This window comes from Oxyura jamaicensis, chromosome 1, assembly GCF_011077185.1.
Source record: "Oxyura jamaicensis isolate SHBP4307 breed ruddy duck chromosome 1, BPBGC_Ojam_1.0, whole genome shotgun sequence".
In the NCBI taxonomy this organism is placed as follows: domain Eukaryota; kingdom Metazoa; phylum Chordata; class Aves; order Anseriformes; family Anatidae; genus Oxyura; species Oxyura jamaicensis.
This window is the reverse complement of record NC_048893.1, coordinates 122,883,489-122,897,207: the sequence shown is the minus strand read 5'-3', so window position 1 is coordinate 122,897,207 and position 13,719 is coordinate 122,883,489. Positions and strand designations below refer to the sequence as shown.

The 13,719-nt window shown below is 41.9% G+C and overlaps 1 protein-coding gene across 10 annotated transcripts in view; it reads left to right on the top strand.

Annotated features, from left to right (window-relative positions):
* Positions 1-3,549: 3,549 nt before the first annotated feature.
* Positions 3,550-13,719, top strand: part of CNKSR2 (connector enhancer of kinase suppressor of Ras 2) — a 220,533-nt gene continuing 210,363 nt past the window's right edge. For 3 of the 10 annotated variants that reach the window (XM_035317360.1, XM_035317509.1, XM_035317279.1), the window contains exon 1: positions 3,584-4,231. In XM_035317360.1, coding sequence (XP_035173251.1) covers positions 4,168-4,231 — 64 coding nt within the window. In that variant the 5' untranslated portion in view covers positions 3,584-4,167. Of the gene's footprint in view, positions 4,232-13,719 lie in introns of all 10 variants that reach the window. The other 7 variants (XM_035317585.1, XM_035317437.1, XM_035318003.1 and 4 more) reach the window with 6 other exon arrangements.

Here is a 13,719-nt window from a genome sequence, read left to right as displayed (position 1 = left end):
ACCTGGAGCTGGGACTCCACACTGCCTTCATGCCTCCGTGCTCCTCTAGCACTGAGTGAAAGGGTTTGTTAAGGGGTTTCGCTAAGCCCTGCCCACATCCTCAACCTCCGGAGAGGGACTTACTTGCCTATAGGTCCTGGCATGAAGGCCATTTTTTATTTCCCCTACTCCCTGTCATTCCAACTTTTCCTTGGGAGACATCTTCCCTGGTAGGAACAGCAAATCTTGCACATGTTGGGGTCATCCCAGACAGCATTCTGAAGACAAAAGGATTTGGGAAAAGAGGACAGAAGGCAGTCCTAACAGCTACAGGACAAACCCAGTGCCTATATTCAATGAGAATAGCAACTTGCTACTCTCTAGTGATGTGGGTACAGCATCCAAGCCAGATATTTGCAGCATAAGCTAATACTAATGGAAGAGTTCAATTCTTATCAAGTAGAAAAAAAAGCTTCCCAAAATGTACATCTTGTAAAAAACGGGATTTTTTTTTCTTATCAAAACACAAAAGAGCTTGCTTTTTTTATTATTATTTTTATTTTTTTTCCTGTTTGCTTGTTTTCATTTGAGTGAGTTTATTAGATCTCAGCTTTAGTTATCGTTAGGTTACCTGCCACTTGTTTTCATCTTCCTTCCACTAGAAGAACTTGTTTTTACATCCAGCATCAGATACAGTCTTTTGAAAGATGAATTCTTTTCCCAAAATTCAGGGTAGGATTTCAACTTGTCATTGCTAAGCATTTTGTATGTTTTCTAGAGACTCTAGCAGAAAATCCATGAAATTTCTGAGGAATCCACAGTTATGCTCATATCCAGTGCTTTAAGCCACTGTTGAGTCTGTCTTCTTCCAGATAAAACAAATGCCACTTACTATGCCAGTTTTAGAGCTGACATCTAATTTTGACACCTTTATTCAGGCTGAGTTGTCCTATTGATTAAATAGGAACCAAAATATATTATTGGACATATTTGGACTATTAACTGATATTATTTACAGTCTGTATTGCCATAGCAGCTATGTTTGCCGGGGAAACTCTAGGGAGTTGTGTTTTTGACAGTGTACCATAACAAAAAAGCAACACCTTCTCCTGTGAGCTTGTGAGCTGAGGTGGTGATCCAGGAGGTGTGTGCGCCCAAACTTACCTGCTGGGGCTGTCCATCCATGCCACAGGACGTTAAGAGAAATGACATCTAAGCAGATATATATAGTCCATACAGCCAGGTTTAGGCTTGTACTTCAATCGTAAACTCAATTCTTTTTATTTGATTATTGAATTTTACTGTGTCTACTTCTACATTTACTACATATTAAATAAAGTTACCTAATAAAGACACATATATCTAGATTAAAACAACAACAACAACAGTCCTTTTTAATGCACTATGTGGATCAGAGTAATTATAAAAGATGAGTTAGGACAATTCTGCAGTTCAGCATCTGTGCAGAAGCATGCCCCATATGCTTTACATAAAAGGCCTGACTCATGCAGGTGTGACTGCAAGGTGAGGGCCACTAAAATAAAAAATGAAAACAGCTGAAAGACTTTGGTTAAGGCACACTGGCTGAGATACTTTAGTTTAAGAAGGTCAGTGTGAAAAGTCATTCAACTCTCCTTTGGACTTCTTACCCTAGAAAGAGAGAACAATAATAAAATCAGGCAGCAATAAATTTAGAGCAAATTAAAAAAAAATACTTTTATGTAGCACATGTCCTGACTATAGAATTCATTGCAGTAATAGGTCATCGAGTTAAACGCTACGGCTGGATAATTTTATCATCGCTCATACTGAGCCAAATCCTCCTCTCCTTGGTCAAACCAATTGTCTTCAGTGAGACTGAAACAAGAACATTTGCCCGAGTAAAAGCAGGATTTACCCCAGTACTTATGAGATTGCTATGCTCAATGAAAAGAACAATAAAGGTAATTAGAGCCTGCGCTCTAAACATCCTCTATGTACTGAAGTGGGGGAGTAAGCTCCCTTTTACTGTTCCATAATTTGCTAGAACTACAAAAGGGAATTTAAAGTAATAGGTGCTGACCACTGGTACAGTACTGGGTCACAGATGCTTTACAGAAAAAAAAAAAAAAAAAAAAAAACAGCTCTAGCTCCAGATTACTCTGCCAATCTGTAGGGATCATTATGCATTCTGTAATTATGAAGTACAGGATCTGGTACACATGCAATGAGAACTTACTTCCCCTCTCTTCACCCATAAAGAACTTTTCATCACAATGAGAATTGCACAATGGTGTTATAAATTATATGCCAGGTTGCAGTCTGATCTTGGGTATTCATTTCTAAACCTTTCAAAACACAGGTTTCTAATTAAAATTATGACACGCTCTTTCAACAACAATAACCCAGTATGCAAGGACCTGCATACCTTTCAAACCTTTCATAAGGAAAAAAAAAGTCAGCCCTAATTTACAAGAGAAGTTTATTGTTTCAGTGGCTTTGGGTAATGAAACCTTAGAAGCAGACTGCCATGTCAGTGTGCTGGCAGGGGTATGACACAAGAGACACACAGCTAGGGCCAAATCTGAGGAAAGTTATACCGTCAAAGTCTCATTTCTCAGTAGAAGGAACTTTCTTCTCAACTGTAAATACAATCTTTAATGTGTAAATAATGCTGCTACAGGTGACGTTAGGGAACCCCTTCCTGTGTCTCCACGGGGAGGTTAACATCCCTGCTGGCCCTCACTGCCTCAGTCCTACCTAATGAAATGAGAGAGCTCCTGTTGCTGCCCATGCTATACGGAGGGATGCCTTTACCATTGCTTCAGGGCTGAGGGAATCCTCATTTTTCCCCACGTACGGATATTAAATGTCAGAGTCGGCATTCTGAAGCCGACGCTGGCAGAGGGGACATCTCGATGGCTGTCGCCTCGGCAGAAGAAGCAGAGGGAATGCAAATGCAGGCAGAGCTCTGTACTGACCAAACCACAAGGAGAATACCCTTTGGCAGCGTTCCTTTTCCTCCTGGAGTTCTGGGAGCAGAGACTCCTGGAAAGGGTGCCTGAGAAGCACCCACGGCCGTCCTTGGAGGAAACCCCCTGTGCTTCAGAGAGACTCCTACAGCCGGGAGCTGTGGCACAGGGGCTGTGGGAACTGCCCCTCTGGGGGGGCACAGGCCAAGCCCTCGTTCCTTCAGGTCGACACAGCCTCTGGAGGGGGACACAAGGAGAAGGCAGCTCTGATGCTCCCAGACACAGCGGCTGGGTTTTTCGCACCTGCAGCCACCACCCCTCGGTGCTGCACCTCAGGGGCCGCTGCTGCGGGCTGAGCAGCCCCATTACCTCACCCTGGGGGCGAGGCGGGAGATTTTAGGATTTCTCCTCCTCTTTCTCCTCCCCAGGCAGCCACCCCTCATCATCCGCACCCATCCGCCAGCGGGGCCACCACAGGCATTTTAATAGCCGGGATTTCATAAATATATATATATAGAGAGAGAGAGAAAACCTTTCACCACCCACGCGGAGATGCTTTTATCAAGGGGAAAAATAAATAAATAACCTCCAAAGAGCATCACGGCCGTCCTGCAGCAGGTGCTCGGCGCTGCCACCGCCCCCCCTCCCCCCGAACCTTGCGAGTCATCCCGGCCTCCCCCCCCGCGCGCTCCCCCGCCCCGGGCGGCCGTCGGGTGCCGCTTGCCATCGCGCTGGGAGATATTTTCGGGTGGCAGGAGCCGCCTCGTCATTTCCGCCAGGAGGAGAAAAAGACACCGGCGCGGGCAGAGCCGCAGAGCCGCAGCCCCCCGCTCGCCGGGGAGCGACCCCTCGGCGGGGCCGGGCCGTGTCGAGCTGGGCCGGGAGCTGCCGCCGCCGCCGCCCGCGGGTCCACGGGGGCGGGAGGCGTCGGAGCGTGCTGCTGCTGCTGCCGCCTCCTCCCCTTCCTCCTCCTCCTCCTCCTCCTCCTCCTCCTCCCCCTGCCGCCGAGCCGGCAACATGAACTGAAATCCCCAGAGAGGCACAGAGGCGGCGAGCGAGCGGAGCGGAGCGGAGGCAAGCGGGGATTTAGCGGCTTTCTTCATCCTCCTCCTCATCATCATCCTTCTCCTCCGGGGGCAGCCCCGGCTCTGGGCAGCGCGGTCCCGGAGCCCCGCACAACCTCGCCCCTCGCCCGGAGAGCGGCGGCCGCCCGAGCCCCGCGCCGCCGAAGCCCCCCATGGCCCTCATTATGGAGCCCGTCAGCAAGTGGTCGCCGAGCCAGGTCGTCGACTGGATGAAAGGTGAGCAGCGCTGTCCCCACCCATGTCCCCCCCGTGTCCCTAATCCCCGCAGGTGCGGGGGGCTCCCCGGCTTCCCCCGCGCCGGGGTCCCGCCCCCCAGCCCTGCCGGCTCCCCCTGCGGTTTTGGGAGGGGGCTGCGCACCCCCCCGCCTCGGCCCTTGGCGCGGGGATGGGGGCCGCAGAGACAGGGGGCGAGCCCCGGGAGCATCCCCGCCGGGAGCGGTGCGGAACAGCTCCCCAAATGTAAAAGTTTAACCTCGTCCGTGGGGATGGGGGGGGGGCACGGCGGCGGCCGTCGGTGCTACCGAGGGGGCTCCGGGCCGGCTGCGCGTTGCCCCCGGCGGAGGGCACCCGGGCACGGCCGGGGTCAGGGTGCCCGGGGTCGGGGGTTGGCGCCTAGCGAACCCCGGTTGACGCTGATCTGGGTGCCCTGGGCTGCCTTCGTCGGGCGGGGTCTGCTCTTTTACCTTCTCCTGCTCCCTCACCTGTCCTCCCCTCTCTCTCCCCAAATAAAGTCTCTGGAGAATAAAACTCGGACTTTCTAGAAATGGTTTTCTGGCATTCTGTGTATGCTGCTTTGAAACTGTAATTTAAAAGTTTTTTTGTTTGTTTGTGTTTTTTTTTTTTTTTTTTTTTTTTCTTCTCATTTTTACATTCAACTTAGTCCACAGCTGTGTTTTGGACAAATCGCCATCTAGTATTATATATCTTTTTATAAAGATAGAATGACCGGATGGGTACAACTTTTGAACAACTGCTACATTGTGGGAGTTCTTTATAACATGCTGCGTGCTACTAATGTGACAGTTTCACCATCCTTAAAATTTCAGGCACATAGCATATGTTTTCAGTTATTCCATCCTGGCATTTATAGCTGTTGAGTTATAATTACGTTAAGTAACGCACATAGTTCTGCTCTTTCTGAAGTGTTCTAATCCACAGCTCTTACTGAAGTGTTCTAATCCACAGTTATAAAAACAGAATAATGCGATGCTTCTTATTCGAAGAAATTAGCTAACATCAATAAAAAAAAATTAAGGAGCTACAGATGATCAGCATTAAAAGCGAGCCCCTTTCAACTTCAAACTGTTTTATTATAGCCATTTAACTTCCAACATTTTTCCTTCTAAAAAAAGACTGCGTAGGAGTTTTTTTCAAATCAATGTCTGAGATACCTCCCCCATATTTTGTGAACACACACGAAAAATAATGAATTTGCAGATACACTTCTGAAGTGTTTGCAAAATGCAGTAACACATCAAATGCTTTTCATAAATGACAGGTGAAGTGCATTACATGCTCTGTTTCTATATTACCTCAATATAAAAATCAGTTATTTAAAAACAAGAGGCTGAGTAAATGAAATCCAATATTAAAAATTTGTGGGGCTGGAGGAAGGTTTGTAGTTAAAAACCTGTAAATAATGCATAGAGCTGTAGGTCTGTTTTTAAAAATAATTAAGTCTACTTTACCAAAAATAAAAAATAAAATATTGCAATCACACCTGCAGTTTGGATTGTGAAGTTTGCGTTTAAATGTTTAATCTGTTTATTTTGGTGCAAATGTTCATTTGTTGCTCTGAAGTACTTTCATTCTTACTGAGTAAGCAAATATATGTTGCATCAAGCTTCATTTCTTTATTTTGTATTCTGAATGGCAGATGAAACTTCATCTAGAATGACATGCATAGAGATAAACCACCTGCCTTTGGCTGGAACTCTTTGAGGAAAAACGCCTAGATATGTGATGCAATTTCAGAAACTGAGCCTAGAAATGAGTAAGAGTGGCAGCTGTGTGCAGGTCCTGTTCTGCCTGGTGGGCAACACCTCCCAAAGTCTGGGGGAAGGACTGTAGTGGGTAAAGGCGGCAGCAACTTCGTTTTCCTCAGTTATCATTTGAAGTTTTGCAGAACGTTATTGCTGAAATCCAGGTGAAAAGAGGTTCTTCTACCTCTTTAAACACATTGTCTCCAACAAATTACGTTTCAGAAAGTCTCAAAAATAGCTTACTTAAGTTTGTAATTTGAAGAGGTATCCAAAACAGGTAAATGCGTGAAGTGTGAATGGATACATCTTTCTCTTGAGAACTTTGGGGTGAGTGCATTAGTGGTTTGCATTAATGGCAGTCAGTTCTGGGACTGCATAAATTACATTCAGCTTCAAGACACGAGAATATTTTGCTGAGTTACTGGGGTTATTTTATGGAATTATAAATGCTGAACTTGGTTTTAACCTCTTTCTTTAAATAAGTGCCCCTTTATGTAATGTGCCTACTAAATGCAGCTCTTTAAAGAGTGTTCTTCAAAACAGATTTCAGTGTTCAAAGCACAATCCTTCCTGCAAAAGGAAAATCCTACTGTTTAACATTGTTTACAGTTATCTGAAAGCAAAGGGAAATGAAACACTTCAGATTTTATTGCTCTCAGTGCTTTTGTGATGGTCTTGCTGGTATGACCTGAACATTTGCAATGAATTCCCTGTCTGGAATTCTTTATTTAGGCAAAACAGCCGTTACATCAGTGGCATTTTGTTCAGAGCAGTGATAAAGCATTGGAACTAATACCAAAGATGTGAGAAACGAAGACAGGGAAAGTACTCCAACCCTGAGGCGTTACATAAAAGTGCCGAGCTCCCAGCCGGATGGCTGGATGGGGAGTCAGTTCAAGACAGTGGATGTTCTCTGAATAAATACAGTCTCCCCAGTGTGCTCTCATTTTTTAATTTCTTAGTATCCACAGTTGTTTTCTGAATCTGTTACTGCTCTTTGGACTCTTGCTCTGCTCTGCTCTTGCTCTGGTGGAGTTGGGCATGGAGCTGTTACGTGCACAAGTAAGCAATTATCTCAATTTTAACCTATGAAAACGTGTATGATAGAAGTTGTAGATTAAGTATGTGAGCCAGTTGGTGTTAACTACTTAAAACTTCACAACTGAATATAGCAAAACAAATGGAGCTTGTGTTAGCAGGTGAGTTTCTGTATATTTTTGGGGTGAACTCACCGACACTGCATTAACTGTCATAGAGCTCCAAAAAGAGCAGATGAATTAGCTCATTGCTCCCACAGGATGGCATATTGTATATGGAGGGTAAAATTAATATTAAAGTTGATTCAAGATGTGCATTATTTTGCTTTTCCATATATTTAGTACTAATTATAAAGGCCCTGCATGGATCAGTGAGCTGCAGCTTTGTCAATCAGCTCCTCTGCCTCTCCTTTTGAGGACATATGTGGCTTCCACTCCAGCGTTGCAAGACATTGACAAGTTGCATAGGCGTGCGCTGTTGAACGTCATGTCTTTCCCTGAGTTGTGAAGGGAACGTGTCAGATGTGCTTTGGATTTCTAAGGCTCTGAGGAAATACAAAGGCAAGACACGCAATTACTTCCCAACCATCAGGAGGTTTTTAACTGGGTCTTGTAATTTTGCTTCTTTTGTTTGAGGCTATTTATAATGGCTGTAGTTCGATAAGGGCTAGCAGCTTTTAACAACATTCTAGTTTTAATTCAACACTGTTCTTGCAGTGGCAGAATCTGTTCAAAAAGCCAATCCACCTGGAATAGTCAGAATTACCTTATCTAACAAAGCTTAAATATTTATTTTTTGTTTGTTGAATGACGTTTCATAGAGCTTATACTAAGCTCACACAGCTTAAACTGTTGTAATGGTAGTCATACGGAAGAAGCTGAAATCTGAGGCAAGGAGGTGCTCTAAAGGCTCTCAGTGCTAAAGAATTTGGCCTCTTTACCTATGTGAAGTCTACTTTATCAGCACTGAGAAGAAGGTAAATCTTTAGGAGGATGGGGGGAAGAGAGAGGGACATGAATGTGTTAGTGAAGTGGAGTGCAGAAGTCCCCCATTTGGATGATGAAATGTTACATGGACTTAAGAAGTGATATTGTCTGCTCTTCATATACAAAGGTTCATGTCCATTTTCAGCAGTGTGTGTTTGCCTGGAGTTGTCGTGGGCTGCTGACAACTGCGCACCAGTTGGTGTTAAAGGAATTACATGTTCTTCAAGGAAGTGCAAGAGTTTGTGGGGGGGGAAAAAATAAAAGTGTTGCTGGGGACTCTTTTATTCCTCTTTCTGTGTGTGCACAGCCCTAGGACTTCTGTGGCAACAGCCAGGTCCTGCTGCAGTCTCTGAACTATTAGGTAGCAACAGGGAAGCTCATCAGTGAAGGCACATAACCTTTCACAGTTCTGGGGTCTAGAAAATGGATTTAAGCTTTATAAATGATCAAAATGACCACTATATCCAGGGTTGCTATCAGGCCTACTTTAAAACCTCTTTTTTTTTTTTTTTTTTTCCTTAGCTTTTTCTGAAGAAGGCTGTTATGGACAGAGGTTAGGAGATAGCTTTTTCTGGAGTGTGGGCTGGACTGTGGTACCATGAAGGTCTATGAGCATCTGCCTTATGGTAGAGAGGTGGTGTGCTTGCCCATAGTTATGGGCCCTCATTTTGGGCTTTCAATTTTATCTTCATTCTGATTTGTTTATTGAGTTAAAGGTTCTGTTATATGGTACTTCCCTTCATGTTGTTTTTGATAGCAAATGCAAATATTAGAAATAATACAAAAATTGTAGAGTTGTATCAGGGAAACAAAATCTGGAAAATTAAGAGTATGAAAAATACTTGCATTCTGAAACTTTAGTTCACTGTGAGGGCTGTGGTAGATGACTGATGAGCTGCAGAAGAGTCATCAGCTTGAATAGTCATTGCTTATTGCCATATGTAGAATAGATCAGGTGTTCTACATTCTGTCAGCATTAAAACTTTTTTTTTCCTTCCAAGAGAAGCAAACTGAAATTCTGCTGTATCAGAAGGTACATATAGTACTCCATTAGCTTTGAAGTGATTCTATTAAATGGAGCCATGAATTTCACTGTAATGCCTAGCAAGAAAAGCTGTGGAAAAGCTGTAGAATAATATGCAGTAGTGCCATAGTTGGAGCTTAGTTTTTATGGACTCCTGAACTTGGTAATTTACATGTAGCTACTCTGTTCATAAGAAAGTAATAATAATTTCAGTAAGATAAAGCCTTTGTGGAGACGGGAGTTTTTACAAAGACTGATCGTCTCCATCAAGGGTTAAACTGTGCTATTCCAAACTTTAGTTTTAAGGACCCCAGTTTTAAAACTGCAGTGAAAGCACTGCTGAAAGATGTCTCTCTCTAGCTAGTTTATTTATTTATTTATTTATTTTTCTGTAAATCTTTTGCTTCTTACTTGCCCTTATGACATTAGGAATGTTAATAGCATCAGTGGCTACCACATCAGTCACAGTGCTATGTTTTAGAGCATTCTGGTTTGTGATTAGAAAACCTCTGCTGTCATTGTTTATCAACAGAAAATAAAACTGAAATTGAAACTCCTGTGTGACAATGCCTAACAGCCCTGGTGTTGCCATAGCAAAGGCAATGTTACATAAGCAGCCACTCCGCAAATAATTCACACAGCCAAGTTTTAAGCATAACAAGAACATCCATTTCTAAATTAATGATATCTCAGAAGGGAGCTTTCCTAGATGAGGTGATCTCACTCGTTGCCAAAATTAATGTGCTAGTTGGGAAGCTCTTTCAACACTGCCCCTTTACACCTTTATTTTGTTTGAACATATTGTTCTGTTTCTGAAACATCTGTTAGTTTAAATATGGCCTCACAATATGTTTTCTCAAGTGTTTTTTTTTTTTTTTCTTCCAACAGTTCAGTGAAGTTCTGTATTCTGATCTTATTCAGATTTATTTGCATGTTGCTGTATTAAACCAAACAATTTACAAATGCCTTTTCTGCTTAAAGGCTGTCAAGCAAGGCAGTGATATAAACCAGATCATTTCTCAAATGAGAGTTTTGAAATATGTATACATATGTATTTTTAGAATCATTGGAAGTAGTCTTCTAGCGCTCTGATAATGATGAAAGAGGCAGTTTTATTTTCTAAAACTCAGACTGATCCTGTTCTTCCTGACTGATCCTGCAAAGGGTCAGCTAACCATTTAATCTCAGTAAAGTTACTGTAGCATTTGATTGTACTGAATTTCTCAGAGTCAGGTAGTAGTAGTATTTGTTACTGATTTCCAAAGGAATAGGGCAAAGCTATTTCCTGAGAAAATTCTTCCTGTATAGGCTTGCATTCAGGGGTATGCTATCAGGGAAAGAGGAAGCCTTTTCCTCAGGCACCTGTTCTATATGGCTTCTGTTTCTTTTTCAGAAGGTTAGTATTTCCTAATTAAATCATAGGATAACCAGAATGGTGGTCATCTGCAGCAAGCCCCCTTACCAGGATAGCTTTAGATTCCTTGATCCAAATGAAACAAATTTGTACTACTGTCACACTTATTGCTTAAATAATTCATTTAATAAAACATTTAAACATTCAGTTTAGAAGCTGAATGGTTATCAAAACAAATGCTGTTGGGTATGGACTCCCATATATATTACTGAACAATTCAAATTCTGGAAGGTGTGTGTTGTGAAACTATGAATACCATATTTTCTTCATTCTAGTCTTCCAGCTTTTCAAATGCATCTACTTTTTTCTAAAAAGGTGAAGAAATATGGAGATGGAGTTCAGTTGTATTTCTCAAGAAGGAAAATTGGGGTCAGGGGGCTAATATTTGACCCATGTTATAGACAAAATACAGAGGAAGGGAACTGCCAACTGCCACGTGAATATCCTTGCAGCACTGAGCAGGGTATTTAATTTCTTATAGTGGGACAGTTGGACATAGCAGGACGCTTGCTCTTAAATTTAAGATAACTTCCTCTCCTGGAGCAAACATCTCCTGCTTCTGACAGTATTCCTGCGAATGAAGTGTTGGAAGAAACAGCTCCATCAATCTGTGGCACCCAGGATGAGCATCATTCATACATACATTTCTCCCTCATTGTATATGGGGGTTAGAAGTGACAGAAGATAACAGGTAGATGAAGTGACTTTTTTTTTTTGTTTTCCTTTACATTTTCAGTGCAGGGATCTCTCAAGTCATTTTAAAACACTAAGGCTTGAAAAATCTATTTTTGTTTTTGTTCTGCATATCTGCCAAATAATGTCATCTCTGAGAAAATAGCTGTGGATGTGATCTTTTAGGGTATTTGGCTTTTTTTTTTTTTTTTTTTTTTTTTTTTCAGTAGGAATTTAGGGCACTTGATACCTCAGTTGAAGTGCCTAGAACAGTAATTTCAAAGTGTTTGGCCTTACGTGATTAACATCTGCTGCAGTGCCATATGGTAGGAATTTCCAAGTAAACTGTTAATTAATATATGAGTGTACCAGAGTAAGCCGTAATTAAACTATATTCAACTGAAGTGTATTATTTTAATATAGTGGGATGCAAAGTGCTGTACTTCTGTTTTATACCTTTTCTATTGTGTGAAAAAGAGGGCTAAAACTTGATGAGAATGAACTGAGCCTTTAAATTAAAGGTTCAAGTGCTTTTTTTTTTTTTTTTTTTTTTTTTTAATGGTTTAAGACTTGCATCAAACATCCACTGATTTAAGTGGAACAGGTCTTCCTCTTGGTAATGACGAATTTTAGATTGCTAATGCCATGGAGACTCCTCTGCTAGGATTTTACTGACGTTTGGACTCTAACACATGGGAACCCTGTACTTTCATCTGTTGAAGCCAGTATGTTAAAAGTGGCAGTGTGTGCTGTGCGGGTAGTCAGTGGATGTACAGCTGAGCTGTGCAAGCATGTGAGACATGTTCATATCACTTTAGATATCAAGCCTCCAGGCTCTTATGAATTCCAGAAATGGCCAAAAACATATATTTTTCTGTTCTTTAAAAAGGTACAGACCTGGCTGCTGGGTGACACTGACTGCGTCATGCCTATGCCACCTGAGCTAGTACCTCCAGTGGGACAAAATCATCCTGTTTGAGCTGGCCAAAATGCTCTGTAGAAATGTTGGGTGGGAGCTAAGGATGAACACGAGCAGGGACTCCTTGGCCCTTTTCTGTAGAGCAGGATGTACATACTGCTGCTGAGGAGCTGGTCACCTCTTGCTTCCCTCAGAGGATGGTTGTTGGTCCTATAGAAGTTTATAACTGTTTTTGTTAAACTGTAGAATTTATTTTTAGTTTGGCCAGATCCACCAGTTGCCAATAGCTACAGCTATAAATGACCTATTTTAAAATAGACTCGTCTTTTCTGGCCTCCCTTCTTTTTCTCTTTTCCTTCTCTCCTGATAAACTACATGTCAGTAGGAAGGTAAAGAAAATCTCCCTCTGCATAATGAGGCCAGGTAAATATAGGTGGGACATTTCTATGTTGAGTAATTCACTGGATGGTATTCTTTCCTCTCAGTCAAGGCTGAAACCGTTCCTGGGGGTGCCAAGAGTTCTTAGTGTTTTTTAGTGAGATTTGAACCTGAAGTCTTGACCAGGAGTGGTTCCTGAAGGTCCCCTGGCATTCTTCATTATAGCGAGGTATTTAAGTCTAGAGCCCTGATTAAATTCCATTTTAATAATTGAAATCTTTGTAAGTGGATCCCCCTCACTGGTATCCATGACTGACTTGTGTCTTCCTTACTTTCTTTAATTGGTTTGTGGTTTTGCTGGGTGATATTTTGACTAGATGTTGTAATATCTGCAAGGCTCAATACAATTCTTGTCCTTGTTTTGTTTCAGCTTTTCAGGAAACTGTAGTGGAATGACCTGTTGAATGTGATGTAGAAGCAGTTCTCAGAAAAATACTAACTTGCATATGATCGACTATTGTGAATATACATTTGTCCTGCATGTGTAAACATTCTTAAAAAAAAAAAAAAGGCAATTTTCTTCTTATTTTTGTCTTATTAAAGCGTAACTGAATTGTGGGATGAAATATCAAAAAATACCTTCTTGAGCATACAGCTAGCCAACCTGTTTAGTGTTCCTTTATTGTCACGGACAGAACCGTAATATCTTTGTCTACATTTCTCTGTAGAGATCCAGTATGACTCTTTTTGGTAGACTTTATTTTATTAGAGCCAATCTAATCTTAAAATAAATAATAATAATAAAAATGCTAGGGTGTTTTTATTTTTGTAGTCTGCTTGTACTTGTTTCCAAAACTTTCTGTAAGTGCACTGTGATGAAGTGGTCATTACTGCTTTTCAGAGAGGTGCTTATTGCCTTTTTCAAATATTGTGGTCTTACTGTTAGTTTAACCTCAAATATGGAGGCTTATTGTTTCTTAAATTTCTCTTTATGTCTTTTAGTATAGTGTTGAGTGTTGTGTCCCATAAGTCCTCTTGAAAATATCTGTGGTCAGTAATTTCACTGCTGGGTACTGGGCTTTAAATTAGATGTAATTTTCATTACTTTAGCCATTATTTCATTGTGTTTTAAACCGTATGGATCTTAGCTGTTTAATGCAGTCTGTGGTCAGAAGCCTATTTCTGGAGCCCTGATAATTGTGTCCAAGAGCACAATGTAGTGTGAATAATTTGTCATGCTCTGTATGTGGATTAGAGAAAGGTTCAGCCTGGAAGAATAATCATTACACAT